Genomic DNA, 27966 nt, shown 5'->3' on the forward strand with positions numbered 1-27966 from the left:
AAACAACATTGAAAAGGTTTTTACCTGGCTGGCAGCATTTAAAGCCAAAACACATCCCAAAAATATTAAAAAGCCAAGCATATAGAGGCCTAGAACACTTAGTACAGCATTTCTTGAGAAAATTTAGAATGGCTGAGGATCCTTCTCAGTATTGGGGATAAATCTTAGCATGTACATTAATGAGAAAACTCTTATTTCTGAGGTAGTAATTTTCAAGGAAGAAAGACGAAACCTTGTGGAGTATTGATAACTTAGGATAAAAGAAGCATTTAGGAGGCATTTAAATGTCTTGTTTCACAGAAATTAAGCCCAGCACTGTTCCTAAGATTTCACCCCAGCCATTAAGTTTGACATGAAACCCTTGGCTCATGGAATTTGTACAAATGGGTTTTTTTTTTTAACTGCTAAAATACCAGACGTGATCCACAGGCCAAGAACTGGAAAGACTGGGGCAATCTCAGTCCCAGGATTGCTCCAGTGGCAGTCCATGATGAGAAGGGGGGCTGTGCTCAGGTAAAGCTGGAGTGAGTTTTGTTCACACTCACAGGCTGGACATCAGCGTGACACTGAAGCACACAGATGACTTTGAGGAAAAGCCTCCAAGAGTTTGGCTTACCCTGCTTGTGCTCTCCTCCCCAACTCTGCACAAAGCAAATAAAAAAGTCCATTGGCACTTTCTGGTGGCTGTCAGGAGTGTTTGCACAAGTCTGCTGCTCCCCAGAGCAGCTTCAAACCAGCTGGCTGGGGTTGCACAAGCACACAGGAGCATTTGCATTTAATCTCTTTGCCCCCGAGGCTTCTATTCAGAGTCAGCCTCAAGTGCTGCTGCCATGCCTTGAACCACTTTTTTCCTAACAGGGATGGAAAGAGCAGAACTGGAATTGGAGTTGGGGATCTGCCTTTCCTGGATACTGTAGATGGGACTGGACCTGGTTTGCCTTTCTGATCCTCATCCTAGCAAGTAAAAATGAGATCATCAAGGCAGGTGGAGTAGTTGTGTTACAAATAATTCTGTGTACCAGTGGTTTCTCTTGCCTCTGGAGGTTCTAGAGGAAAAGAACATGTTTTCATTAGGAAAATTCTGGTTGTTTAGGAGATCATTGAGACTGTGATAAATGGCAGAGATAATCAAGCCTCTTGACAGGGATGTTAAACTAGTTTAGTCATTTTGTGCTTATTTTTAATCTCTCCAGTGGAACAGAACCGTGCAATGCAGTGTCACATCCTGTGTCACAAAGACGTCACATTGCTGTGTGAAACAGTGTCATTTTTAGAAGCAAATAAATACTTGGGGAACTTTTGCAGCCTGCAGGTTTATTTTGTGGAGTTTCACAACATAAATATCTGATACCTATCAGATATTTCAAAACATAAATATCTGATACCTATCAGATATTTATGTTTTGAAATTTTTGCTTACCCAAAACGCGGGGTAAGCAGAGAACTTGGGGTTCGAGTTGACTTTTTTCCCCAAGGAAAGAAAACAGACAGGGCTGTTTCTGGAAATAGAGCCCAAGCCCAGCTGGGGATGTCTCTTCCAAAGGTGTTGGCAATGGGTGGAATTGAGGGAGCAGAGGGGCCAAACTCTGCCTGGCCCTGGCCCAGGAGGCACCCAGAGCCATGCCCGCCTCTGTGTAAGACACAGCTTCCACCTGTGAAAAACGCCAGTCGCTTGGTTTTAAAATTGTACAAGTTTAATAAAACAGTTATAAAAATAGTAATAGAGTAATAAAAATTTGAACAATTTGATTAGGATAATATGAGACAATAAAAAACAAAGAGTTACAGATGGTCCGGGTACCTCTTTCTGGGCAAAATAAGCCCGAAAAAGGCCACACGTTACCAGAGGACTAACCCTTAAAAACAATAGCCTGTTGCATATTCATACACCTCATACATGATACATAAATTCCATCCAAACACAGGATTCTGTCTGGTCAGTGTCACTTTCTTTCTCTTAATTCTAATGGCATCTTCAAGACTGAGCGAGGCAGGAAGAAGTTAGTTTCTTCCGATAAGAGATTTTTTTAAAAATTAATACAGCATAACTTCCTAACTTAATACACGTGATATTCCTTTTAGTATTTGCGAAAATAAAACACGCGTTTTTCACACAGCGCAGGGCTCGCCCTGCACCTCAGCCCTCTGGGGCTCCTCCGTGAGGGGCTGTCCCCTCCTCAGGGCGGCCCCTCAGAGCGGGCGCGCCAATAAAAAAATTAATACAGCATAACTTCCTAACATAACACATATGATATTCCTTTAAATATTTGCGAAAAGTCAATCATAAAACACGCGTTCTTCACACAGCGCAGGGCTCGCCCTGCACCTCAGCCCTCTGGGGCTCTCCGTGAGGGGCTGTCCCCTCCTCAGGGCGGCTCCTCAGAGCGGCCGCGCCAATAAAAAAATTAATACAGCATAACTTCCTAACATAACACATATGCTATTCCTTTTAATATTTGCGAAAAGCCAGTCATAAAACACGCGTTTTTCACACAGCGCAGGGCTCGCCCTGCACCTCAGCCCTCTGGGGCTCTCCGTGAGGGGCTGTCCCCTCCTCAGAGCGGGCGCGCCAATGGCCCCATGGCCGCTCTGCACTAATTGCTGGGGATTGTTATAATCTCATTAACTCGGCCCGTGTGGCACCGACAGCCCCGAGCCAGCCGCGCTGCCCGGAGCCTTTAAGGCGGCCGGGGCGGTCCCAGCGCAGCGCTGACGCTCTGCCGCTCTGGGCGGCGCCGCTCCCGCCCCGTTCGCCCGCATCCCTCCCGTTCCAGATCCTTCTGGAAGGGCAGCGCCGCCCGAGCCCTGCCGGAAAGAGCCGAGGCGGCGCCGGGGCCGGGCGGGCTCCCCGCCGGCGGCGCCTGCGCACGGCGGGCCCGCTGCCGGTTGGTGCCGGCGCTCCGCAGTGGGGGAGCGGCGGGCGCGGAGCCCCAGTGCCGGTCCCAGCGCCAGAGCCAGCGCCGGGCGCAGCCATGTCCGTGGTGGGCATCGACCTCGGCTTCCTCAACTGCTACATCGGCGTGGCGCGGAGCGGCGGCATCGAGACCATCGCCAACGAGTACAGCGACCGCTGCACGCCGTGAGTAGCGGCGCGCCCGGGCCCCGCCCGCCGGCGTCCCCCCGCGGGATCCCCGGCGCGGCGGTGCCGGCAGAGCCGGGAGGTGGCGGAGAGCGCCTTGCCGGGAACGCGTGTGCCGGGAACAGCGGGGTGTACGGGGTGCGTGCCGGTTTCCCGGCGGTGCCGGCGTGCCCTTGAAATCCCGCGCTGCGCCGCCGGAGGAGCCCGGGGCGGTGCGCTCCTCGCAGGGCTCTCGGGTAGCCAGGGATACCCCTGGAGTGAGCGTGTTTGCCCGGCTCCGGATCGGCTGCCAGGGCTGGGAGCGTTCCCATTAGCAATTACACGAGTGGTGGCGAGACTGAGGAGGAGGAGGAGGAGGTTGATTCACGGCGCGATGAGTTCCCTTTCTTTGAACCTGTTCGTGCTCGCAGCGCATCTGCCGGCCCTGGAATAGCGAGGTCTGGCGGGGAACGGGGGGGGCACCGGGCAGCGTCCGTGATGATGGGAGACGCAAGAGTAGGTGGAGATATTGCTCCTCTGTTTCTATGGGATACGTCTAGGATTTTTTAGAGCTCCATCTGTGCATAATTTTGAAGGAGGATTCAGGGATTCGTGTAACACTCAGGAAAATCGGGGGTTGGATGGTGCTTCTCTTTTTACAAAGGGGCTCGGAGCCAACAGAGAAAGCTGTTCCTGCTGTGCGAGACTGTAGTAAGTTCAGCGCTGCTGCCCTGGTCTCGGGGAAATGTAGGTTTGCTTTCTAAAAAGTTGGTTTTTAAAAGTACAAAGAAGTTGATGGCCGAAGAGCACGCCGTCTGTTTTAATGGGAATACTCTTGAAAATTCTTTTTGCTATTTAGAATAATATGCTTCTCATGTGAGCTCTCAGGAAGTAATTATCCTTGTGCACAGATATGCAGTGAGAACTGAAATTCTCTGGCCTTTCAAATGCAAAGTATCCCATGAAATTGTTGCCCAGAGAATCCTCAGGCAGCTGCAGTTTCCTTCTCCCTTGTGATGAAGGGCACTTCTGTTTTTTAGCTCTTTTTGGGGTGTGTTCTGTGCAGTTAGGCTTACCTGCATTCGATGTTTTTCACACTAATGTCTGATTAACTGTACTTTCAAGATACTTGGAAAGTGATTATGAAAGAGTTTCAATTTAGCAATTACAGCATCTGGGGTGCACATACACTTAAAGGCAGTACCTGTCATACTTTAAGTGAGATTTTCATTGACCTTTTCTATCTCAAAATGGGGTAATACAGGAGACCTCGCAAAACATTTTTTCTAGTGTTACTGTCTCAAAAGAAATCAACCAAAGGTAAATAGAAATGTAACAGGTTATTACTGTTATGTAAGTTTCCCATAGTAGCTAAATCTTTACTTTAAGTGGGATTCGAGTGATGCAGACAGATCTAATTCTTCAATCATCAGAACTTCCCTTATTGCACACAGCAGCACAGTAAATGAACTTATTTGAATGTGGACTTATTTAAATGAACTTATTCCTATGGAGGTGCTCACATCATGCAGGTGCTTTAGTTAATTACATTCTGTAATCCAGCGTCACAAGAGCCATGTATCATCCTTGAAGCTTTAGCACAAGCACTTTAGAAAGAAGGGGAAAAGATCCTGCCAAGAACCTGGATATTTCCTGGCTTTTGGCCCTGTATCTCTTGGAAAACTGACACTTGATTTCTCCTGACCTGGGAACTTCAGCAGGGCTGTTGAGCACATTTCCAGTGCTTCTGGCACGTTAAGCTCGTGGCAAATGGTCCTTTCAGGTGCTCTGCCTCACCCACTGTGGTTTTGTGGGAAAACAAGGCCGTTGCTGATAGCTCATAACTTACTTCACACCAGGTGTGATTAATGTGATCACATGCTGTAATTAAGGTGATGTAATAAGGAATCTTGGAAACGACTGAATTTTTTGAAGCCAAGGAGGGCACATTTATTTTTTTGGCATCTCTGCTTCCCAGCTGCAGGAGGGTAAAGCCATCCATCCCCCTGTGCTGGAATGAATTGAAATGACTCGTGGCAGGAGTTGTGCTGGCTGTGAGCAGAGGCAGATTCCTGCACTGGAAAGGTGTGATGCAATAGCATTCGTTTGTAAATCATTTGCTTGCCTTGGAAATTGCTCGTTTATCTGATTTCCCCTAATTATCACAAGGAGGAATTGGGGAACTGTAGAATTATAAAAGTTGTTTGTGCAAGCTGAGCTGCCTCTTTGAAAATGTAGGGAAATGCCTCGTGTGTTTGCAGCAGTTAAATCTGGTGAAGGTTTTGGATGTCACAGAGAAGAAGTTGCTAGAAAATCCTGCCAAATTGCAGTGCCCTCAGTGGTGGAGGGGAAGCAGGGTGCTGGATTGACCTTTATGCCTGCATTAAACAATTACATTGAGCTGTGTGAAATCCGAGTTTCTCTGTTCCTCCTGAATGGTCCTGGCCAGAGCTGCCTTTTGGGGCAGAGTTGTATTTCAGGTGATGTGAAGATAACAGTGTTGGTACCTTCCAGAATAGAACAGAACATTTCCAAAGGCAGTGCTGAGAGGCCAGCTGGTGGCTGGGGTTTGAGGCAGCCCTTGCTGATCCCGGGGTGTTCCTGGTAGCCAGGAAGCTGCGGGGAGCTGTGGATTAGAGCAGTGCCTGCGAGGGAGCTGTCCCCAGGTCCCTCTCTCCCTCCCTCGGTGCCCGTTCGCAGGAGGGACCTGGTAGTGCTCGGCTCTGGAAGCGTTTCACAGCTCGTTCAGCTCCCTTGGTTTGTGGGGATTTAATTGTTGTCTTAGGGTTGCTGCTGAGGCTTTTAGAGTGTGAATGTGGCCCTGTGAGACTCAGGGGTTGTAGAGCTGAGAGATCCTGGCTGGTAAAGTTCAGGGGTTTGGATGAGCTCTCTCAGGCTTCTGAGGTTTTAACCTGTGAGCCAGAAGGAGCTATCAGTGCCTTTCCTTCGTGATAAGAACTGTGGAACATTTCAGCTTTCTCAGAATTCCTTAAATGCAGTTAAAATGGCAACAGTTGCAGTTGTTTGCTGTTTCTAAGCTAATTTACAAAGAGCAAAATAACTAGAATTCCACTTCAGCTTCTGGTGCTTCATGCAGTAATGCTGTTATTTAACACATCCATGTCCTGCTGCTTGAATTTTTGTAGGTGTTCTAAAATACCACAGAAATATTTTATGATGTTTTCTTTTAAAGCTGAATTTTATTTTATTTTATTCCTTTTTTTTTTTTTTTGCTTAGAGCATGTATATCTTTAGGATCCAAGACCCGAGCCATCGGGAATGCAGCAAAGAGCCAGGTAAATGGATCAAAAAACTTTTTTTGACCTGTAAACAAGTTCATCTTGGAGAAGAATGTCCTGTAATAGTTTATAGTATTGTGTTCACTGGGATTTGTTTGTTTTGGTTCTTTCTTTGGTTAAAAGGCTGTCCTGAAAATGACTAGGTTAAAACACTGATGAGAGAACAGGTGTGGGGAGGCTTTACATCCAGATGGGATCTGAATTAGAGGAGAACTTTAAAGGAAGGGAAATGTGTTAATTTGTTGAAGGTTCATTTAAGGTTAATGTAGGTAATAACTTCATTAGTTCCTGCAGGCAGCCACTGCAACAATATAGGATCTTAAATATTTTATGCTGTATCAGAAAGCTCCTCTAAAATAAAAAGTACAGTGAAAATTGATGGCAGCAAGTTATTGGATATTACAGAGAGAAGTACATAGGAATTTTTCTAATAGGGGCCATAGATTAAAAAGTAGATGATTCTTTCACTCTCCTCACACTTTGCTTTTCAGTGAATGTGTGGGGCTTGACACAGGTCAGTGTGTGCATTAAGCCCAACATGAAAAATTCCTTTCTGCACAGTCCTCTTTATCAGGATGTTATGGGTAATGGAAGTATCTTTGCCACAGATCATCACCAATGTAAAAAATGCAGTCCATGGCTTCAAAAAACTGCATGGAAGAGCATTTGAAGATCCTTACATCCAAGCTGAGAGGGCCAAACTTCCCTATGAGCTTCAGAAGATGCCAAATGGCTCTGTAGGAGTAAAGGTGAGCGAGAGCTTTGGGTGGAATCTCTCTGATGCTAGAGATGAGCACTTTGGGCCCTTGTCACTTCACTTCCTCTGTGGTCACTTGCATTTTCCTTTAGAAAATCTGAAATTTAGAAATGTGAAAATTTAGAAATTTAGAAAATTGCTGTGTCTCTTAATAAGTCTGTACTTTCTCCAAAATGTCCATTGAGGCTTCTTATCAATCATAATAATTTTCCTTAGTCACATTAGCTTTTCACTTGGCCTTACTAGATTTATCTTCAAATCTTTGTAATTACAGTGTGAGATTATTAGTTCCCATCAGACATGCAGAGGCCAAGTGTCAGGAAAACAACATAATGCTCTGAATATGAAATTTGGACAAGTTAGCTTTAATTGGCTTCCAAACTAAATGTGCTTGGGATTGCTGGAGAGATGATAGCTGGTTAGGAATTCAGGACACAGAACCTCCCATGGAGGCTGAGGATTCAACCATGTTTCCTGAGCAGGCAGGAGTGCTGGAATTGCCTGGTTTACACCTTCCCTGCCTCCTGTGCTTGGGTGACTGTTGCAGGAAGCAAATGTTCCTTGGGATTGCTCCAAAACTTTTATTTTTAGCCTGTGTTATAGCACAATGTGATCCTACTTATATTATGCTCTTTTTTTTTTTGCTGCTTTTTCAAAATACACAAGCAGCAGAAATACTGTATCATTGTGAATAGTCCCTTAAGATAACTGAGGTGTGAAGCTTCCCAAAAAAAAAAAATGAAAAAGAAAAACCCCAAACTGAACTGTTGAAGATTTGTTGTAGGGAGCACAGATCAATAGAAATGGAGTTACTTGTGTCTAGAGCCTGGTGTTCAGTGGGTCTCAATGCTCAGCATTATGAATAATAATCCATGATTATGAATTAATAATTCATAATAATTGTTATGAAGTTGCACATCTTGAGAGCAAGGTTGGGATGATTGATCACAGAATCCCAATTCTCTGTTCCAGGTGAGGTACCTGGATGAAGAGAGACTGTTTGCAGTGGAACAGATCACAGGAATGCTGCTGGCCAAGCTGAAAGAGACTTCAGAAAGTGCTCTGAAGAAACCAGTGGCTGACTGTGTGATTTCAGTAAGTTGTGTATATTTATTGCAGAATTATGCCAGCCAGGGCCATTTATACCATGGTAAGAGGTTCAAGTAGCAGATGGAAATCATATCCCCAAAAATGGGCCTTTGTGGCAGGTTTTCCAGATGAGAATCCTTCTTGAAGCATGTTTGAGGAGATGAAAAGGTTGTTGAATCCAGAGTGTATTTTCAGAAAGGACACAGTGCTTCAGCTGATGCAGTCTGTCTGTCTCCAAGGGCTACAGACAGGATTTCTGATTACTGTAGTTCTTGTTACAGATGGGAGCTGTCCTAGGTGTAAGCACATCCTCCTTGCTTCCAAAGAACCTTCCTAAATTCTTGTTAAGTTTCTTTCTTGTTGCATGGGTGAACACTGTTGTAATGCACTTGAGAGTTGCCTGAATTTAGGGCTCTGAGGGACCACTTGGCTTTGTTTGAAAAAGTCTTTTTATTTTGTTGGATCCACAGTCCTGTGCCTGCTTTTGGCATGGTGTTTGTTTACTGGCCCTGGTGGGAAGTTTGGGCACGAAGGTTTGCAGTTATCCCTTCTCTGTCAGGCACAGCCATGGGAACTGGAAAGCTGTGTACTTGAGCTCTTCAAAACCTGCTTTGATCTTTTTCCTTGCTTCCTTAAGCTGGGAGAATACCTCCCACACACCCAGGCATCCTTGGCAATGCCCCACAGTGGTGGCCAACAAAACACACAAACAAAATGGAGTTCTGCTCGAGAGGCTGCTGAAGAGGTGCCAGCTGATTGCAGCCAGATCCTAAATGGGCTCTGATGGTGCTGTGGCTATTTTTGGTGGCACTGAACCTTGCAGCACACTGTAAGCTGGCAGTGATAGCTGGAAAAGGGATGCAGGTTCAAGCTGGATTCCAGTGCTTCTGCCAGTGACTTACTGTGGGGCTCTGTGTGAATATTTGTTGGGTTTTGGTTTTTTTTTTTTTGTCCTGCACAAGTGTTTCCAGAAACTGGTGATAATTTTGAGGTGAAAGACTCATTCAAACTCAATCTAAGAAAACATTTTCAGGATTTTTTTGTTTTGCATGTTAAAATCTGCTTTATTTAAAACAACCCTGGATGCAACTTCATTTTTGGCATATTTTGAATTTTTAATTAAAATATGCACTGAAACGAATTAGCTCGCTGATTTATTCAGACAGCTTTAATAATTTGAGGTTAGCTTATAACAGTTTCTTGTGGTAATGACATTTATAGGATAGCTTGATGTGCAAGTCTGACTACTCTAAATTAAAAAATCCATATCCTATAATATCCAATGTCATTATTTTTGGAAACAGGTCCCCAGTTTCTTCACTGATGCTGAAAGAAGGTCTGTAATGGCAGCTGCACAGATTGCAGGATTAAATTGTCTGAAGCTGATGAATGAAACTACAGCAGGTAAAGGGCCAGGACTTTTTTTTTGTCCTTTGAGGCTGTTGAATGTCAGGGTGATGACACCCTGCTCTTACACAATTGGGAGCTTGGGAGAGAGCTGTCCAGGCTAGTACTGCCCATTCCAGTTTGGGAACTGGAAACACAGCAGTGGCGTGGCGTGCAGCACTTGGGAGGCACCATGAGAGCTGGGGTTTGCTAACCTGAGCACACTCACACTTGGGAATAGCTTTGGAAATAAACCTGGCATCTGTGCTTTAAGTTGTGGCAGTCCTGTCAGCTGTAGCAATGGCACAACTGTTTCTATAAAGTAGTTTACTCCCTTCTTCTGGTTCTGGTGAATTCTGAGGTAGAGCATTGAAATGCCTAACACTTCATGGGGACCAAAGTTGGATCTGATTAAATCTGTAATTTTTATTTTTCTTGATTCTCTTTGCTTTTAGAAAGTTGAAAAAGCTTTCCAAATGAGTGCTGGTTGTGAAAGCATAGATTTGTGTAAATGAATTTTCCAAAGCATTTCCTTTATCTCTTGGGCATGCTTGAATTTTTCAAAGCTAAGGCATTTCAAGGGAGAGCTGTAGGCATGAGTCCTAATCTGTGCAGTTTCATAGATTGCAGTGTTCATTTGGCTACAAGCAGAATGGAAATACAGGGGGATTCTTTGTTAGTGCTCAACTTTCACTTGACATCTTTTTCTCTTGTCAGTGAAAAATGTGTTTTCAACACAATTTTGACTTTTTAATAAGGATTATGAAGGTCTTTAGAAAGGGTGAACATGGGCAGTGTCTGTCTCTTGGTAGTGCTTTTAATGTATGGTCTGCAGCTGTGTGTGCCTTCCCCTTACCTTCCATGGGTTGGTGTTTTCCAGTTGCATTAGCCTATGGAATATACAAGCAAGATCTGCCAGCCTTGGAAGAGAAGCCAAGAAATGTGGTCTTTGTAGATATGGGGCATTCTGCATATCAGGTTTCCATCTGTGCTTTTAACAAGGGAAAACTGAAGGTAATCTTTGAAGTTGTACATTAAAAGCCTGAAGTATTTAAAACTCAAAATACTGCTCTGTGGAAAGATTAGTTTTTTTTTAAAATAAATGTCTGTAGAAAATATTTTTTAAATGGGGTATACAGAACCTTTGTGTTACATTTTGGCTATTTCATCAAGTCAGTTTTTGTAAAATGCAGAAGTGTAGCATCCTGAAGTGTGTTTTGCAAAGTGCTCGATCATTAAGGACACTGCACAGTTTTTGTGTCATATCCCTGAAATATTTGCATATTCAGGGAGCTTCTTAAGTGTTGCACTTGTGCAACTGACTCACTTATGGGCGACTCTTGAACTGTCTTGAGTCACTGTGAGATGTTGGGGGTTTTTTTTTGTGCCATCCACGACAGTTCAACGTCTAAATCCAGCGGGATGTGAAGCAAAGCTGCACAATCTTTGCCTCCTGGTTCAGAGACTTTTTTGTCTGTGACCTACTAAAGGCTGAATGCTCTTGTGGGCCTGTCTCTGGTAGCCAAATGCCCTCTGAAGCTGTGTGGAAGGCAATGATGGCACTTCTTGCTTTGCTGAGTAAATGACACAGCACAAACCTTGTCTGATAACTTCTGATCTCATTCTTTGACTTCTGCCAGGTCTTGGCCACTACCTTTGACCCTTTCGTAGGTGGCAGGAATTTTGATGAGGCTTTGGTAGATTACTTCTCTGAAGAATTTAGGACAAAATACAAGCTGAATGTAAAAGAGAACCCCCGAGCCCTGCTGCGATTGTATCAGGAATGTGAGAAGCTCAAGAAGCTGATGAGCGCCAACGCCTCCGACCTTCCCCTCAACATCGAGTGCTTCATGAACGACCTGGATGTCTCCAGTAAGATGAACAGGTACTGGGTGTTGTTCCCACTCTGGGCCAGGGCTTGTGGTCTCTGAGCAGCCTGGTAACACCAACACTCTCCCTGCCCTGCAGAGCTCAGTTCGAGCAGCTGTGTGCTGCCCTTCTGGCCAGAGTGGAGCCTCCCCTAAGAGCAGCCATGGATCAAGCCAGTAAGTAGAAGTTACTTGAGGTGCTGCTAGTAATCCAGTCGTTCCTGATCTCTTTAATGATTATCTTTTCAATGTATTTTTGTATTTATTAGAATTGCAAAGCTAAATACTGAAAAGTTAAATGTAAGTTCCATTCATATGCTTGCCATGAATGCATGATCCCATTCCCGCCTCATTTAGTGCACATGCTGCTCTGCAACCTTGGTTATTGACCCTCATTCACCCTTTGTCATGGAAAAGGTTGGCACTCTGAATTTATTTAAAAAAACCACCAAATAACCAAACCAAAATGATGATAGTAAAAGATACTATTCTTTACTGCAACCTTCTGGCCAGCCTGTTCCATGTGGTACTTACATGTCCTCACTGACCTGGTAATTTGGCAGTATACTCTTAAATTGAATTACCTAAAGCATGTGCCAATAACAAAGTAATTCTTTTTTTCTTTTTTTTTTTGGCTAATGTAGTGTAAAGGAGAGAAGTAGACTTTAACAGGGAAGGTTTTACCCCCAATTCCATCACCTTCAACTGAAAGGGAAGAATTCTGCTGATCTTGTGACTTGGCTCGATAGCAAATCCAGGAATTAAAAACCTGAGTAACTGCTGAGCAGAGCTGTTCAAGGACTGACAGTTGTTTGAGATTACTTCATACACATATCCTGATTCCAGAATCAAAAAGTTAACCTTCAAGCACAATGTGCTATTTTTTACATATATTGGCTTTAAAGGTTTTCTTTTCTCTTTTGGCAAGCAAAATTCAGCCAAATATTAAAATGAGATCTATTTGGGTTTCATTTTGTTGGTTTTTTTGGGAGAGGTGAGATACTGTCCAGTAGTGCAGAAGACCCAGTTTCACCTTTCTGAGTTCATGCAGAGCAGAAAGGGGATGCACATGGACAGCACTCTTTAAAGAACAGCTGTTCTCATTGATGCTTGGCTTCTGCATTTCCCAGGTTTGTGCAACTACAAAACCTTGTAGCCTACAGGAGGGACAAAGAGTTTTAAAGATCTTTTCAGCCATGAAATACATTCAGCACTTGTCACAGTGTCTAGATAATAAGAGAGCTTTTATTTTTTTCTCTTCTTTTTTTTTGTCCAAAGATAGCTTTCTGATACCTTGATGATAACTTAAGGGCATGCACTCTCTTTTCTAGAACTTCAGCGTGAAGATATCTACAGTATAGAAATAGTAGGTGGGGCTACTAGAATTCCAGCAGTGAAGGAACAGATCTCTAACTTTTTCTGTAAAGAGATAAGCACCACCCTAAATGCTGATGAAGCTGTTGCAAGAGGCTGTGCCTTGCAGGTATAGTTCCTGAAATAAAACTTCAATATTGCTTCTTTAACAAAATGTACTAATGAAATCCAGCTAATCACAAGCAAAAGGTACTGCAGCTGAGACAAGATGTAGAGTCTTACTTGTTCTTGCACTAATTGGAATTCTGTTACATTCATTAATTTGCTGTGTCATGTTAGAGGGACGGGCTTGTTGAAAAGACCTGTTAAATTTGAGAACCTAAATTCTGCTGTTCCACTTCTGTTTTGTCATTTGGAACCTTCGCTGAAAATCACTGAAGAAATAATACCTATTAATTTAGTTAAGTCTTTCAGTTCAGTTAACTCTAGGAAGTTTCTGTTTTAAAAAAAAAAAAAGTCTGTGATAAGCAGGACCTCCATATGACCTATATGATAAGTATTAATTCTTGTACTTGCTATTTATTTGACCACATGGATATAATAAATTTGTGGTCTCTTTTTTCCCCTAGTGTGCAATTCTTTCTCCAGCTTTTAAAGTGCGTGAGTTTTCCATCACAGATGTTGTTCCTTACTCCATAACACTGAGATGGAAATCATCTTATGAAGAAGGAACAGGGTAAGTTGTACAGTGCCAACAAAACAGTGTGTGTTTAGATATAAAGAAAAATGTTGAAAGTCTAATTTTCTTTTTTAGCATTTTACCTTTTGGGTTCCAGTTACTGCTCAACAATTGGAAATACAGTTAATTAGAATGTTGGGTTGAAGTTGCCTAATTTTTAATAAGTGTGACATAAAATGCAGAGTCCAGCTTTGAGACCTAGAGGCCTTCAACCTCCAACTCTTGTTAAAAACTGACTTAAACCAAATTACTCAGTTGCTTGGTCAGCAGGGCTGCTGATTGTTAACATTACCTTGACTTTGATTATCCATCAAGTTATGCTCAGAGGTTTAATGTTATCTAATGTTTATTGCTGTAGGGAGTGTGAAGTCTTCAGTAAGAACCATGCTGCTCCATTCTCAAAAGTAATTACCTTCCACAAGAAAGAGCCTTTTGACTTGGAAGCTTATTATACCCATCCACACGAAGTGCCTTATCCTGATTCCAGAATAGGTAAGGACATGGGAATAAAACCCCCATCCCTAGCTCCTTTTGATACAGGAAAAAGTGGTTCTTCTCTCCTGTGAGATATGTTACTTCCATATTTTCTAGCTTACTGAAAAGCTTAGTTCCTTTAGGAAGGCTCAGCACAGGCTTCTTGATTTAAGTGTAGTGAGCAAACCATGTTGACATCTCTATTTGACATGCCTAAAAAAATTCTGCATTCATCCTTCTCTCTATCTTTACAGTTACTGAATGCTTCAAAAGAAGTAGGCACAAAGAGTTTAGTGCTCTATTGCCTGGTTCTTTTAGATTCTATAAAATTGATTAGGATCTTATGTGCCTGCCAGCCTGTATTTTTCAAAAAAATTGGATCAAAGGAGCTGTTGCCTGTCTGGACAGATAACTTGTCTCATGCTGTCATGTCTCTTTCTGTTAATCTGAGAATATAAAATATAAGCATCTGTAGTAAAGGCTGAAGAATTAGATGGCATTAATAAGTTTCTTGTTAGCTAATGCTACTTTTTTGCAGTTATTAGTACACTTCTTTAATTCATTGTTTATTCACTGATTCATGAATCAGGTACAAATTTGCTATCTGTTTGGCTGTCTATGCAAGAAGTCTGTGGTCCTGAGGAAGAAACATTCTCCTTTACATATGCACATCATCTACACTTAAATTTTCTGCAAGTTGCAAAATAAAGTATCAACCCCACTGCTTTCAGAAACCTTGCTAAGCACTATTCATTTTCCAGAAAGTGTAGTGCAGGCATGTTATGAAAGTGAAGCAGAATATTTTATCTCTGTTAACGTTTTATTTTTCAGTGTGAAGTTTGAGTTACGTGGACAAAAGAAACCATTTGAGATGAAATCAGAGTAGTTTCTCTAGTGTGGTGGTTACAGAAGGCAACAGAGAAGTAGAACACCTAGTAAAGTATTGTCTATTTTTTATAAATACAGATAAAGCAAATTTATCAGTGAGCTGATAATAATTGGGGAACCAGCTTTTAGTTTATCTACTTGCAGCTTACACTGTAGGATTGTCAGCTAAGTAGAAAGTTTCCAAACAGTGAACTTGCTGTTTAAATTAACACCCTTTAAGGAATGTGTTCGGGGTTTTCCCGCCCTTCCTCTGCGTTTTGGGACAACAATTAAAGCTATTTCTGTCGTTCCCAAGGGCGTTTCACCATTCAGAACGTGAGTCCCCAGCACGACGGCGACAACTCCAAGGTGAAGGTGAAAGTGCGAGTCAACATCCACGGGCTGTTCAGCGTGGCCAGCGCGTCCATCATCGAGAAGCTGAGCGTGGAGGGGGAGCACAACGACACCCCCATGGACACCGAGTCAGCAAGTAAGAACCAAGGCAGAGATGAGGAGCTGGTATGTAAAGCTTGTAAACGTCTTCACTGTCATTGTGGCAACAATGAGAGCCGATAATTGCAGGGTGAATGGCCCTGCTTGGCTTCTGGTGGTTACTGCTTCTCCACCCTTAAATTACTTCTTTGGTTATGTAACATGTTTCTTCATGTTTATTGCTTGAGTGTGGCAATAAGAACAAAGAATGGGATTCTAAAAAAGTCATAAAGTAGTTTTTTCATTGTTCTTTATCATCTCTCTACTAGTCTTGGCATTATCTAGTGTTGTTAGCAAAAGGCAGAGTATTTAATGAGATCTGCTGACAAATTAATTCTAAAGGTTTTTCCTCACAAAGTATATTTTCACTGAGTAAAAAGTATATGGCATTTCTCTATACATGGAAAATTGCACTGCCTCCTGAAAGTAGCTGCCAGTGAGGTGCCCCTTTGCAGTGCAGAGTTGAGGACTGGGTGCCACTTTGGAGCTGGAAACAGCAACACCAACACTGGCCCTGACAGCCTTTCTCCTAGGATTTGGCCTTAGCTTCTCCCACCTTAGTTGGATATTCTACAGGAATTAGAGCAAATGGTTACACAACTAGCATTACATAATTGGTATAAGCAACTTCTTAAAGACTACACTGCTTTCCAGGAATGTGGGCATATTTGAAATGCTGAGCATGGTGCAGCTCCATACATGATGTTGGTGATGAAGTGAGCAAAGGTTGGAAGTGCTGGAGCTGGCCTTTAGTGTAAGAGGCACGTGGAGCTTACTGGGAGTGTGCTGAATTCAGTGTGAGAGTAGCTGCTTCCATGCTCAGGCTTTCCATTTGTAGCACTAACACATCTTCTGTTTCACCATGGTGCTTGTCAGCAATTACCTTTCAGTATTGAGGATCATGCCCTCGACTCTGAGGAGGAGGTTTGTCTTGTCTGTGTGTCCTGTTATCCCCTCTCTAGCTGTTTCCTGTAGGCAAAGCAGTTCCTTCCAGCTGTTGGCTTTTCTGTGTGAACAGTAAGAACAGCAAGTGAGGATTTAGATATTACTCTTTTCCTACTCTCAGGTGACAAAATTTGAAATTTGGTAGAAGTAGTCTTCCTGTTCTCCACTTTGAACTGCAACATAGGCGCCTGTGATAGAGTTTGAAATCTTCAACAATTGTTCTTATTGTTTTGCAGAACTAGTAGTAAATTATTCTCCATTCATATGTAGTTTGTGAATCCAGAAATATTAATTCCTTGTCATGGAGGCAGTCTTGGGCCTTTCAGATCTCAGCTACAGCTTGTTAGTTATTAATGCTCTGGATCACTGAGTATTAGAATCATCCTGAAAACACCAGGCTTACCCATTACTGTGTCATTAGAAGTGTTTTTGGGTGATGACATGGAACTATATTACTTAAACCAAATGATCTGCACTGGTAATTTACCAGTCAGATTGTTAAAGTTAGAATAAGGCAAAAGTGATAAACTTACTGAAAAATTGAAGTGAGGCTCTCTTTATTTTGGGTGGCATGGAGGGAAGATAAGTTGCTCATGTACTCCCAAGAGGTTACCACTACAGAAGCTGATTTTTATTGATTTCACTGCCTTTTGAGACAGATGCAGGTAATTAACTGCAGTGATTAAATGACTTCTGCTTTGGGTTGCAACCTTTAAAGTTTAAGTCAGAAATGACAGGAGGTCAAAGTTCTGGCTGTTCCATAGAGAATCCATTGTTGTTTCCTGTGTTGGTGGTGTGTTGCTAGAATGTTCTTTGGTTCCATTTTATATGTATTTGTTTCTAATTTCAAGTGAGTATTCACAAGGCTTAGTGTAATTATGTAATGGGGACAGACAGCAACATCAAGCAGTAGAGTAGAATTTTCATTTAATTTGCAAGTTATAAATAAAAATACTACAAATACTACATCAAAATGCCTGTTTAAACATGGTGAACCATAAATTTTCAAGATTGATTGTGAAGTTTGTGTGTTGTCTGGGATTTACTGCAATTGATATCAGTCCTCAATCTTACAGCAAACCTTTGCATTCAGTTATGTAACTCTCTGCAGGATAAAATGCAGGTTGATCAAGAAGAAGGTGTGCAGAAAAGTCAAGCTGAACAACAGAACCAGGCAGATGAGGAAACTGAAAATGCTGGAACTGAAACAAAGGTTTGTGTTCAGTATTGATAGGACATTTTTAGCCCAGTATTCTCACACTCAACTGATTTTGCTAGTTGGAAAACATGGGACTGTGTTTAGAGGATAAGTAGGGAATCTTTCCATAGCACTTTAATTTTCAACATAGCATGATTAAGACTTTGAAGCAGGTTTCTGCTGTTTAACCTGGTTTTATAATGAAGATAGAATTTAGGGAGATTGGGAAACACTGTGAAGAATAATATGCAGTGCTTTAAGCTTTTGAACAAGTTTACTTAACAGTTCTTTAAAGAAATTAATTTCACCTGTTTGGATCCGAACTAAGGTAATGGTGATTTTGAATATAGAGAAATAATTAGGTGCTTAATTTACATAATAATTATTTGTAGCTGTCTTAACTAGTTTCATCTGTCTTTCTTTTTTGGTCGTAAATGTAGTAATACTTAAAATTCCTGCAAGTTTCTTAGTGGTGTCACTCTTTTCATAGGCTGCTTCTGGAGAAAAGCAAGATCATCCCTCCCAGCCAAAGGCTAAAACAAAAGTTAAGAGTATTGACCTCCCTATACAGGCAAGCCTCTGTAGGCAGCTGGGACAAGATCTGATCAATTCCTATATAGAAAATGAGGTAAGCAGCATAAAGAGGTGACTGCTCAAATTAATGTCACTGGAAATAAGTATCTAAAAAATAGTTGCAATCATTGACTTAGCTAATTTAGAATTCTTTAGAAAGTTGCCCATAATTGTAACAGGTTTTGGTTGTGGTTTGGGTTTTTGTTGAAATGACTCAGTTTCTCTGGACTTAGCCCATTCTGGTTGTGCTTGTAGTGATGACTTACACAGAGATGAACATTTTTATCAGTAATTGTGAATTATCAGGTCTTTGCCATCTTCTCTGGTACAGTTTGAAGTGTAGTCACTAAGCTTGACACTTAAAAATGCTTTCAGTTTTCAGTGTGCCTTTCTCCACCCTAGGGGAAGATGATGATGCAAGACAAGCTGGAGAAGGAACGAAATGATGCTAAGAATGCTGTTGAAGAATATGTGTATGAATTCAGAGACAAGCTGTGTGGAGCCTTTGAGAAATTCATCACTGAAGAAGTAAGACCTGTTTATACATTTCAGCTGTTGGGAAAAGTTTCTTTGTGTTGGTAAATTTTGTGTGTGTGTTCTGTGGAGGCTGCTGGGGTCTCTTGGACTAGGTTTGGAATAGGAGATGGCTTCAATGAAGTTCAGGTTAATGTTTAGACCTGACATTTGACTTGCAGAGTTCTTGACTGCCTGAGAAGCTCCTCAGTGGCAAGGAAGGGTCAGGGATGCAGGCAGAAAGTAAAGGAAAACCCTATGGTCAGCACAGGAAAGTAGGCTCTGAATGTCATGAGTGGGTAGGAAGAAAAAGGAAATGAACAGATAATATGGAACACTTTTCAGAGGTGCATGGACTGCCTTAAATAGCCTCAGGACTGATTTTATAACTCTGGTAAACTTCACCTGCAAATCACATGAGTAGGGTTGTCCTGCCTCTCTCATCACTGTAAAATCTTGGCTTTGAAGTCTGTTAATTACTGTTTTCCTTTACTCTCACTTGGAATATTTATTTTAAGCTGATGAAGCAGTCCTTTTTTGAGTAGGGTGGGTTCGTGCCAGGGAGAGAAGTCTCATTTGATGTGTTCCTTTCTGACTTGGAGTGTCCATAATTTGCTTTGTAGGACTCAAACAAGCTGACCTTGATGTTGGAGGACACAGAAAACTGGCTTTATGAAGATGGAGAGGACCAGCCAAAACAAGTATACATGGATAAGCTTCAGGAATTAAAAGTAAGGTTTTAAGTTGTTCTCTAGAAAACTCATATTTAGAACTAGAAATACAGTTTAATGTGAGTTGTGTTCCTAATTTGAAGATGGTTGAAATGAAGCAGACTGTCACTACTGGTAATAGATTTAATTGCTCTGGGAATTTTCTGTCAGACTTCTGAGTAGTTTGACTGCACTCCTGGGTAATGAGAATTATGTTCCAGAATATACATTCTGTTTTCCCTGTTCTTAGTGATCTTCTTTAGATGTACAGCAAGACCAACTTTTGGGTCTAATATCCAACAATAAAGGCTCTGGGGTGCTTTAACAGTAGCTTCCATTGTAGCATTTGTTTATTGATGACAAATGCTTCAGATTTTAAGGATCTAATGGGGAAAATACGAGTTCTGATGAATAACTACCTACTTTATTGGAAGTTGAAGTATGTGTCTAGCCCTTGGGTTCCAGCTGTTTACTCTCCAGTCACATTTCCTCAAGGGGAGGAATAATTAATGGAAACAGCAGTGTAGATCCAGGCAACTGCCTGGATTCAAGAGAAGGAAAAAGCAAACAGTGGATAAAATTAGATGTTTTCAGATTAACTACTTAAAAATTAAAGCATCCCTTAAAGCCTCACTGGTTTCTGTTCCAAAAGCTCTTTTTGCAAAAAACAGCAAAATACCAACCCTAGAAAGAACAGTCACTATTCCTGTGTTTAACCTTCTGCTTTTTTTTGTTGTTGGACTAAAGCAGTATGCAAAGACTTGGCCCTTTGGAGGGATGAGAAAAGGAGTTTAAGGCAGCCTTCCTTCCCATGCTGCATTGTATTCTTAGAGCAGACTAAAGGAAATACATGTTTTGTAAAGATCTTTGTGCTTATTATTCCAGAAATTTGGACAGCCTATCCAGGAAAGATGCATGGAACATGAAGAGAGACCAAAAGTTCTAAATGAACTGGGGAAGAAGATTCAGCTCCTTATGAAAGCAGTAGAAGCATACAAAAATAAGGTAAAGGCAAATGATTTAGTTGTTAAATGATTGTAGGTGTTTTGAGTTTGCCTGTAGAGTTTTTTGTGTTTAAATAAATCCTGTAAAGTTACCTCTTGCACTGCTTTAGAAGGGCTGTTGTACTTCTGCCCCTGAGAACTTTAAACTTGTTCATTATTGCCAGCAGAAAGAACTGCATCTTGAGAACATAAATCAGAGATTCCTGTGGTTTTTGTGGTGGCTGGTACCACCTGAAATGGATCTCTGAACCTAACAGCTGTTACCAGTGTTTCTGTAACTTCAAAGATTAACTTAATTGGGTGGGCAGCATATTTTAATTGGTGATACAAATACCTCTCTCTCTCTCTCTCTCTCTCCCCTTAGGATGAAAAATACGACCACTTAGATCCTGCTGAGATGGAGAAAGTTGAAAAATACATTAATGAGGCTATGAATTGGTTGAACAGCAAAATGAATGCCCAGAACAAACTCAGTCTAACTCAGGATCCAGTTGTCAAAGTGGCAGAAATACTAGCAAAATCTAAGGTAAAAAATAATAATTGTACTTGTTGCATTCTAATCAGTTTTTCCTGAACCAGATTTTAGCCTAGATCTGAGCTAGAATTACACATCTGCAGAGATTTTAAAGCTGTTGAAAGGTCTTATACAGAGAGGGCAGCAGTCAGAGCACTCTTCAGTGCTGGCTCTTGATTTACAGTAGTACCTGTGCACAATACCCTGGATTTACAGCACCAGGTTTCTACAGAATGGGCTGTCACATACAGGTTTGTAGCAAATCAGAAGCTCCTTGGGTAGTGAAAGGTTTTTTTTGAAGTTTCTAGACTTTGCAGACTAGAGAAGTCTGGTCCTTGACAACAACATTCCAGGCCATTAGGTGTTGCAGTGTTGTGAGGATCCCCAGGATGAGGTGAGGTGAGAGATGAGAATTGACTCCAAGTTCTCAGAAGGCTGACTTATTATATTATATTAAAAGAAAATGATATACTAAAACTATACTAAAGAAAGAGAAAGGAGACATCAGAAGGCTAGACAAGAATGATAATAAAAACCCGTGACTGACTCAGAGTCCAACAGAGCTGGCTGTGATTGGCCAATAATTAAAACAATTCACATGCTGGGTAAATAATTCTCCAAATCACATTCCAGAGGAGCAAAACACGGAGAAGCTGAAGCTTCCCAGCTTCCCAGGAGAAAAAATCCTGGTGAAGGGATTTTTTCATAAAGTACCACGGTGACAGTTAGGGACAGTACAAATGAGAGGCAGTGTAGTTGGGTGCAGTTGCTGTGCCCCCAAATGACCTTGCTGTCTCACTTGTGTCACAACCAGGAATTGGATAGCTTCTGTAACCCCATTCTGTCCAAGCCCAAGCCGAAGATAGAAGCTCCCAGTGAGGGGCAGGCCAAAGCTAACGGGGAGCACAACGGGCCCGTGAACGGACAGAGCGCTGCTGAAACAAAGCCCGAACCAGCCAAGGACAACCCCCAGCAGACCAAACCCCCCGGAGAAATGGAAGTGGACTAAACCTTGCATTTCTTTTACTTCATTAAAATAGTGCAAGTAACCACAGGGTCCATTCTTTTTGTCTGGTACACACCTCAGATGTTCAGTTATTCTTAGCCAAACTTCTGTCATTTGTTGCTGAGTAGTTTTGAAAGTGTTTTATATTAAGTACACCTCTGATGTTCATTTCCACTGATGCTGCTTATGTGGAGCTTTAGCCAAATGTAGATTGTATAAGTCAGTTGAAGCTTTCCCAATATATTTTATATCAAACATACAGAATTGATATATAAATGGCAACAATCTACCTTATTTAAAGCTTTTATTGTGGATAAACCTCAGCTCCTTTATTCAGGAAAGGATACTGTATTGCACTACTGATGCTCAAGTGTAGATCTAATCGCATCTTTATTTTGGAAAAATATTGGAATTGAAGTGGCAAAACCTGTCACTTGAAGCACTGACCTTTTCTAGTTATTGTATTGTTATAATTTAAATATTAAAATAGAGGTTAGTTGGCATACCAGTCCATCTTGTTGATGTACCATGAGAATTGTACGGTCTTTTTCATAGGAACTGAATAATCGGAGCTTTTTGGCGTTTTTTGGGTTCCCATCCCACTACCAGTCTTCACTGCAGACTGCTCCAGCACCGTGGCTCTGCTGGGTGCTGGAATCCCTGGTCTCTGCACGTTGCTGTACATACCCTGCTGAGCCTAGGACAGGGTGATGCTGGTGAGAACAGCACGAGAGGGGAGAACATTCAAGGCCTGCTGCGTAGCTTTCCCTTGAAAATGTCTCATTGCACGTGGAACTATTAACGCTTCTTTTGTTTTGAATTCCATTTCCATCTGATTGTATCTCATCCTGGGGAGGAGAAACAACAGCAGCAGTGCTGTGCAAACTGGGTGTCAGCACCCTGATTTTGAGGTGGCTTAAATGCTGTTTGGTGCAAACTTGGAAGAAGTGCTGAGAGCTTCTTTAAGCCTTGATGCTCAGCACATAAATTTTTTGGTCAAGGACCAAAACAAAAGAGCTTAAAAACTGGATATTATTACCCCAAAGGTGGAATCTACCTGATGAATTTGCATAGTTTACCACTTAGCTTTGGTCATTTAGCTCTCTAATGAAAGTGTATACAATGTATTACACAGTAGAAAATCACTGTTTTCTTTGATACATCTTAAATGTTGTCAAGGTCCAGTCTATGTCCCAAATATATTCCAAATGCTTCTGTCAGTCACTGAGGTGCTGCTGCACTTGCTAAAGCCAGTCACTATTGACTTCAAAACCCTTCTGTTACCAGAATGGCAGTGGGCTAGTCTAAGTATGAAAAGTGTTTTTTTTACCTAGCATAAGAAGCTAAAATAAGTTGCAGTGTAATGCTGCAGTGACTTGAAGTCTGTCCCAGAAACAAATTCAGATGTTAACCAGGCACTCCTACAGCAGTTCTCCCGTAGGAGGTGTTGTTGTTGTAAACAAGTGAAGAACCACAGTCTTGTTTCTGGGTTTGACAGCCATTTATCTTCAGCCATGCCATTCATCTTCTACCACTGCTCATGCCAGAAAGTAACTCATGACCCCTGGGAGAGGTGAATTCAACTCTCTCATACCTTCACAGAAAATGGAAGCGTCATTCATGGCTGTACAGAAATCTGCCAGACTAGTTCAAGTGCTGGAATTGCATCTTCATGACTGACTTCAAGTGACTGAGATGCATCTACTTTTCTCTCTTCCATGCAGTCAGAGTGGGTGGTCTGACACTGTAAGTTCACATGTTTAATGTCCTTGAGCAAAAACTGAGTGACTTTGAGGAGAGCTGTTCTGCAGCTCAGCTCCTCTGTGACCTCAGTCCTGAGTTCTGCCACGGTTGTCACTCCTCTGGTGCTGAGGTGTGACGGTACTGCAGCATCAGTCAGCCTGGGCTGGCTTGGGTCTTGTAGGCTTTAACACCATTTATATCCTAATGGCTTTTACCACAGCAGTGTAATGAGCAGCATTCTCAAGTACTGGCTTCCTAAAATCCAGCTACACAATAATTTGTCTAGGTAGACTTCTTGGTACCTGTGGTAGAAGAGCACAAAACTGCAGAAATCTCCAGTGTCAGTTCTCCAGTAGCTAAAGGCTCATGTGCAAGAACTGAGTGTCCTCTGCTCATGGCCATCAGATGCTTAATACCACATCACAGATATCTGAAGCAGTGCTTAGGATAAAGGCTAGAATAATTCTGCACACTTAAAAGCAGATATGGTTCAGACAAACAGTTGTAGTCAAGTTTTCTTAGAATGGGAGGTTTTCCTGCTGTGCATCTGGTCTGTCTCTAGATCCCTCTGAAGAGGAATGCAGCCCACAGAAGCTGGCTCTGAGGTCCATGTTAGGAATCCCATTTGGGATGGCAGAGTTGATCTTTCACAGTGAGGTTCACATTAATGTATGACTTGCTCATATGTAATCTGGTTCCTGTTAGAAAGAGGAGATTTCACCAGGACAGATTTAAGTACTTACACACTAGGCACAACTTGTGGTTTTGTGTGTCAGACTCAATGAGCAAGGTCTCTCTGCCTCCCCTGACAGCCCCAGAGTGAGTGTCTTGGCAACACCAAGTTTTGGTAGGGAACCAGCAGCAGTCTGCTGCTCTGCATCTTGTATATTATAACAGCAGGTATTTGTTGATTATGTCTTACCTGAAACTTTCTGCTGAGGGCAAGATACATTTCTAATATTTGAAAATGTTCCCTCCATGTCTCACAAAAAGAAAAAAAGGAAGCAACACTATCTTTGTAAAGGCAGTAGAGTTTGTTTAAAAAACAAAAGTTTTGTAAATTGGGTTCTGAAGTGTCATGTAGAGATTTAGTTAGAAACCAGATACATTGGTTCATTTTCTATACAGAAACCATAGATATATTGGTTCATTTTACCAGTAAGAGCTTCCTCCTTTCCTTTGAAGAGGACTCATTGTCTCCTGTGTGGAGCATTAATGGACTTGCTCAAGAAAGGACTTCACAATTTATTTGTTTTAATTTTCTTTACTAAACTGAGTTTAGTCTAGAACTGATTAATGAGTTCCTTTCCACTTTTATTATTACGGTACTTTAGACTCCAAGGAGTTCCTTTGAGCTTCAGATGTAACATAAACACTCAAGTTCGGGTTTTATGCTCTTTCTTGAAGCTGCTGCTTCATGACAAAATACCCCTTGATTGTGAATGAAGGATTTGATTTTTGTATGTCTGAATTTGAACTAAGACTCCTCTCCCTTGCTGGCTTCTGGCAGTGTCCTTGCACTGCTCAAACATTGCCTTTGGGGCATGTTTGCAGAGCAGTGAGCAGCTGGTCCTGGCTGCTCAGGGGCAGCTGGGAAACACTCAACCTGTATTCCACAAGCTGTGTTCCCTGCCAAGGCCCCAGGGCAGAGCATGGAGGGAAGCAGTGCAGTGTCTGCAGTGCAGCTCCAGCGTTTGGGACCCCTTGGGGTGGTTTAAGGTAAAGCATCCAATCTGTGTGTTGATGGGATTTCTTTGTATCTTCAACATTTGAAATTCCTTAATGTTTTGCAACATCTCTGTGTGCTGAACTCCAGTCTCTCCTACAGATGGCTAATAACAGTTCTCAAATACTCCATATTTAAGTGGGGGTTTTCATGTCAGGATTGTGTAAATGTAGTTTCAGGAAACAAGCAAGGAGCTGGCAGGATTTTCTTCCCAATTATTTTTTGACACCAGTGTGAAAAATGAACAGCCTTAACAAAAGTTGGAATCTACACTTGTCAGAGCTCTTGGTTTTCCATGCCTGTCAGTTAACCAATGCTAGCATCCAAAACACAAAGCCATGGTGCAAACATGCTGTGTTTGCTGGTTCAAAGCACCTGCCCAGCTGCTCTAGGAGAAGAAGCTAAATTCAATTCCCATAGATTCAGACATCACGAAGCTCATTCCTCAAAATAGGACTTGTCATTGCTGTGTAATCACACTGTAATACTTCCACACTTCTGGGACCCCTTCTCAAGTGAAGCTCAGATGCCCAAACTTGAGTTGTGGGCTGGTGTAAGGTCTCCCTGCCCTAAGGATGCTTATATTAATTGCTACTAGCTGTTAGGTTATTAACTGGATGGAGGAATATTTTGTTGCCTCTTACACTTCTGCTACTCTTAGGTTTTTTCTTCTTCTGGGCACAAGGAGACAGAAACACTCAAAAGAGGTGGTAAAAAACATGTTGCTTAACAAAAGTCGTTAATGCCTCATAAATAATAATTTCAGCTCCCAAGATAGCAGTTGGAGTATAAACACAAGCTCTTAAAAGTGTGTGGTGGCTGACTCCTAGCTGAATTCTTCATTTTCTGCAGTTGAAAGTTGAAGACTTCAACCACTTACTACACATGTCAATAACAGTGAAAACAACTAAATATGACTGTTGGCACTGCAGAATATTAAACCAGGAATGTGCTTGATGTGACTTACTTGATACAGCTGCTAAACTTTGGTTTCCTTCTTTCCTGGTCAGAAGGAAACATGTCAAGCAATGAAAACCAGGAATCATTGCAATGAAATCCATCAAGAATAATTTTTAACAAAAATGCAATTAAGAGCTATACCCACCAGCCACCTCTACCAAGTGTTGAAATAGTTTAATTAAATTGATCAGAAAAGGTGGTAGTCCCTGAATGTTGCAGTGCTTGGAAAAGTTTCTTTCCATAGTCTGACTCCAGGGGATGCGGGGGGAGGAGATGGGAGCATCAGAATTTCAAGCAGTGTTTAAGTATGGAAAATGTTTACCATGTATGTAAATGGGATCCTTAGTAGTAACAGATCATGTGCAAATTGACAAGACTTGGATTTATTTTTGAATGGCAATACAGATTGTCAAGGTTGTGTATAATTATAATAAATATATAAACAGCTACTTGAACCAGAAATGGCCACCCAAGACCTCATTTTTGCATCAGTGTTCTTAAAGCAGCTTTTGTCTGATGTTGTGGGTTGATACAACTGGAGTTTGTCCAAAAGGCCACAGGTAAGATAAAGGCATTTTTGGTGCCTGACCTGTCCTGGTGTTGTTTCTCTCACCTTCTCTGGCCCAGGCTGCTGCAGCTCAAACACAGCACTGCATTGCCTCTGGGGAACTGCAGTCATTTTCACAGCTGCCATCACATCTCTGTGTTAGGATAAACACAAATTCCCAAGTTCCCAGTAATTCATGAATGACTTACTGCAGCATACAAGTTCCAGGTAGTTTTCCTGTGCCTTGAAGTGAAATTGATAGCTTTGAGCACAGCTGATTCTCTGAGCAGATGCAGAGCAGCAACCTGTGGCATTCCTCCAGCAATTTTTCCATGTCCTAGCAGTGTAACAGGAATCCCTGTGTCCTCCACCAGGATGCAATGACTGTAGAATTCTGCATAACCAACACAAAAGCACCAAAACAACATAATTCAACATTTTTATATCCATCTTCCTTGCTACACTTTAAAAGCTCCTCAAAGTCTGTGTTTCATCCAGGCTTTGCATCCTCATAGCTCAATAAATAATAAAGTATTTCAGCTATATTAATTTCATAGGACAGGTTTGGAATTTTGGGGTGGGGAAAGGTCCTTCCTATTGAAAGAACTGTGTATATGCACATATATAGTGTAAGTGTAAAAATCTACACTAGAAATCAACTTCCCCTTATCAGTACAGGGGAAAATACTGCTCTTTACCTACTCTGCTTTCTCAGCATCTCACACCACTCAATCAGCTCCTTCACACTCCAGTATTTACCAGCTGTGCAAGGATGTTGTATCCCATTGTTACACAGCAAAACAAGGTGAATGTTGAAAGAATGACAGAATATCCTGAGTTGAAAGGGACCCACAAGGATCATCCAAGTCCCAGCTCCTGGCCCTGAACAGGACACGCCAGCATTCCCACCTAGAGCATTGTCCCAGTGCTGCTTGAACTCTGTGAGGCTTGGTGCTGTGGCCACTTCCATGGGGAGCTTGTTCAGTGCCCAGACACCCTCTGGGTGAAGAACCTTGTCCTATTACCCAACCTAACCATCCCCTGACACAGCCTCAAGCCATTCCCTCGGGTCCTGTCAGCGGAAGGTAGCCAGCTAAAACTCTCAAGGAATTAAAAACACAGCCATGATGTAAGGCTAAATGTATTTCCATCAAAATGCTTAAGTACGTTGTAAGGCCCTAAAT

At 42.0% G+C, this 27966-nt stretch overlaps 2 protein-coding genes across 2 annotated transcripts in view; both read left to right on the forward strand.

The window, feature by feature from the left end:
* Positions 1 to 27966, forward strand: part of ABHD18 (abhydrolase domain containing 18) — a 79386-nt gene that overhangs the window by 53 nt on the left and 51367 nt on the right. The window lies entirely within an intron of this gene.
* HSPA4L (heat shock protein family A (Hsp70) member 4 like) lies at positions 2774 to 26697 on the forward strand. Its single transcript, XM_054632582.2, has 19 exons — positions 2774 to 3079; positions 6297 to 6354; positions 6966 to 7106; positions 8087 to 8209; positions 9508 to 9607; positions 10470 to 10603; positions 11230 to 11474; positions 11558 to 11634; positions 12789 to 12940; positions 13401 to 13507; positions 13869 to 14002; positions 15168 to 15370; positions 17400 to 17501; positions 17977 to 18114; positions 18462 to 18587; positions 19196 to 19303; positions 20168 to 20287; positions 20651 to 20812; positions 21615 to 26697. The coding sequence occupies exons 1-19, from the start codon at positions 2973 to 2975 to the stop codon at positions 21807 to 21809; spliced, it is 2532 nt and encodes an 843-aa protein (XP_054488557.1). The 5' UTR covers positions 2774 to 2972; the 3' UTR covers positions 21810 to 26697.

Source organism: Agelaius phoeniceus, chromosome 4 (genome assembly GCF_051311805.1).
Source record: "Agelaius phoeniceus isolate bAgePho1 chromosome 4, bAgePho1.hap1, whole genome shotgun sequence".
In the NCBI taxonomy this organism is placed as follows: domain Eukaryota; kingdom Metazoa; phylum Chordata; class Aves; order Passeriformes; family Icteridae; genus Agelaius; species Agelaius phoeniceus.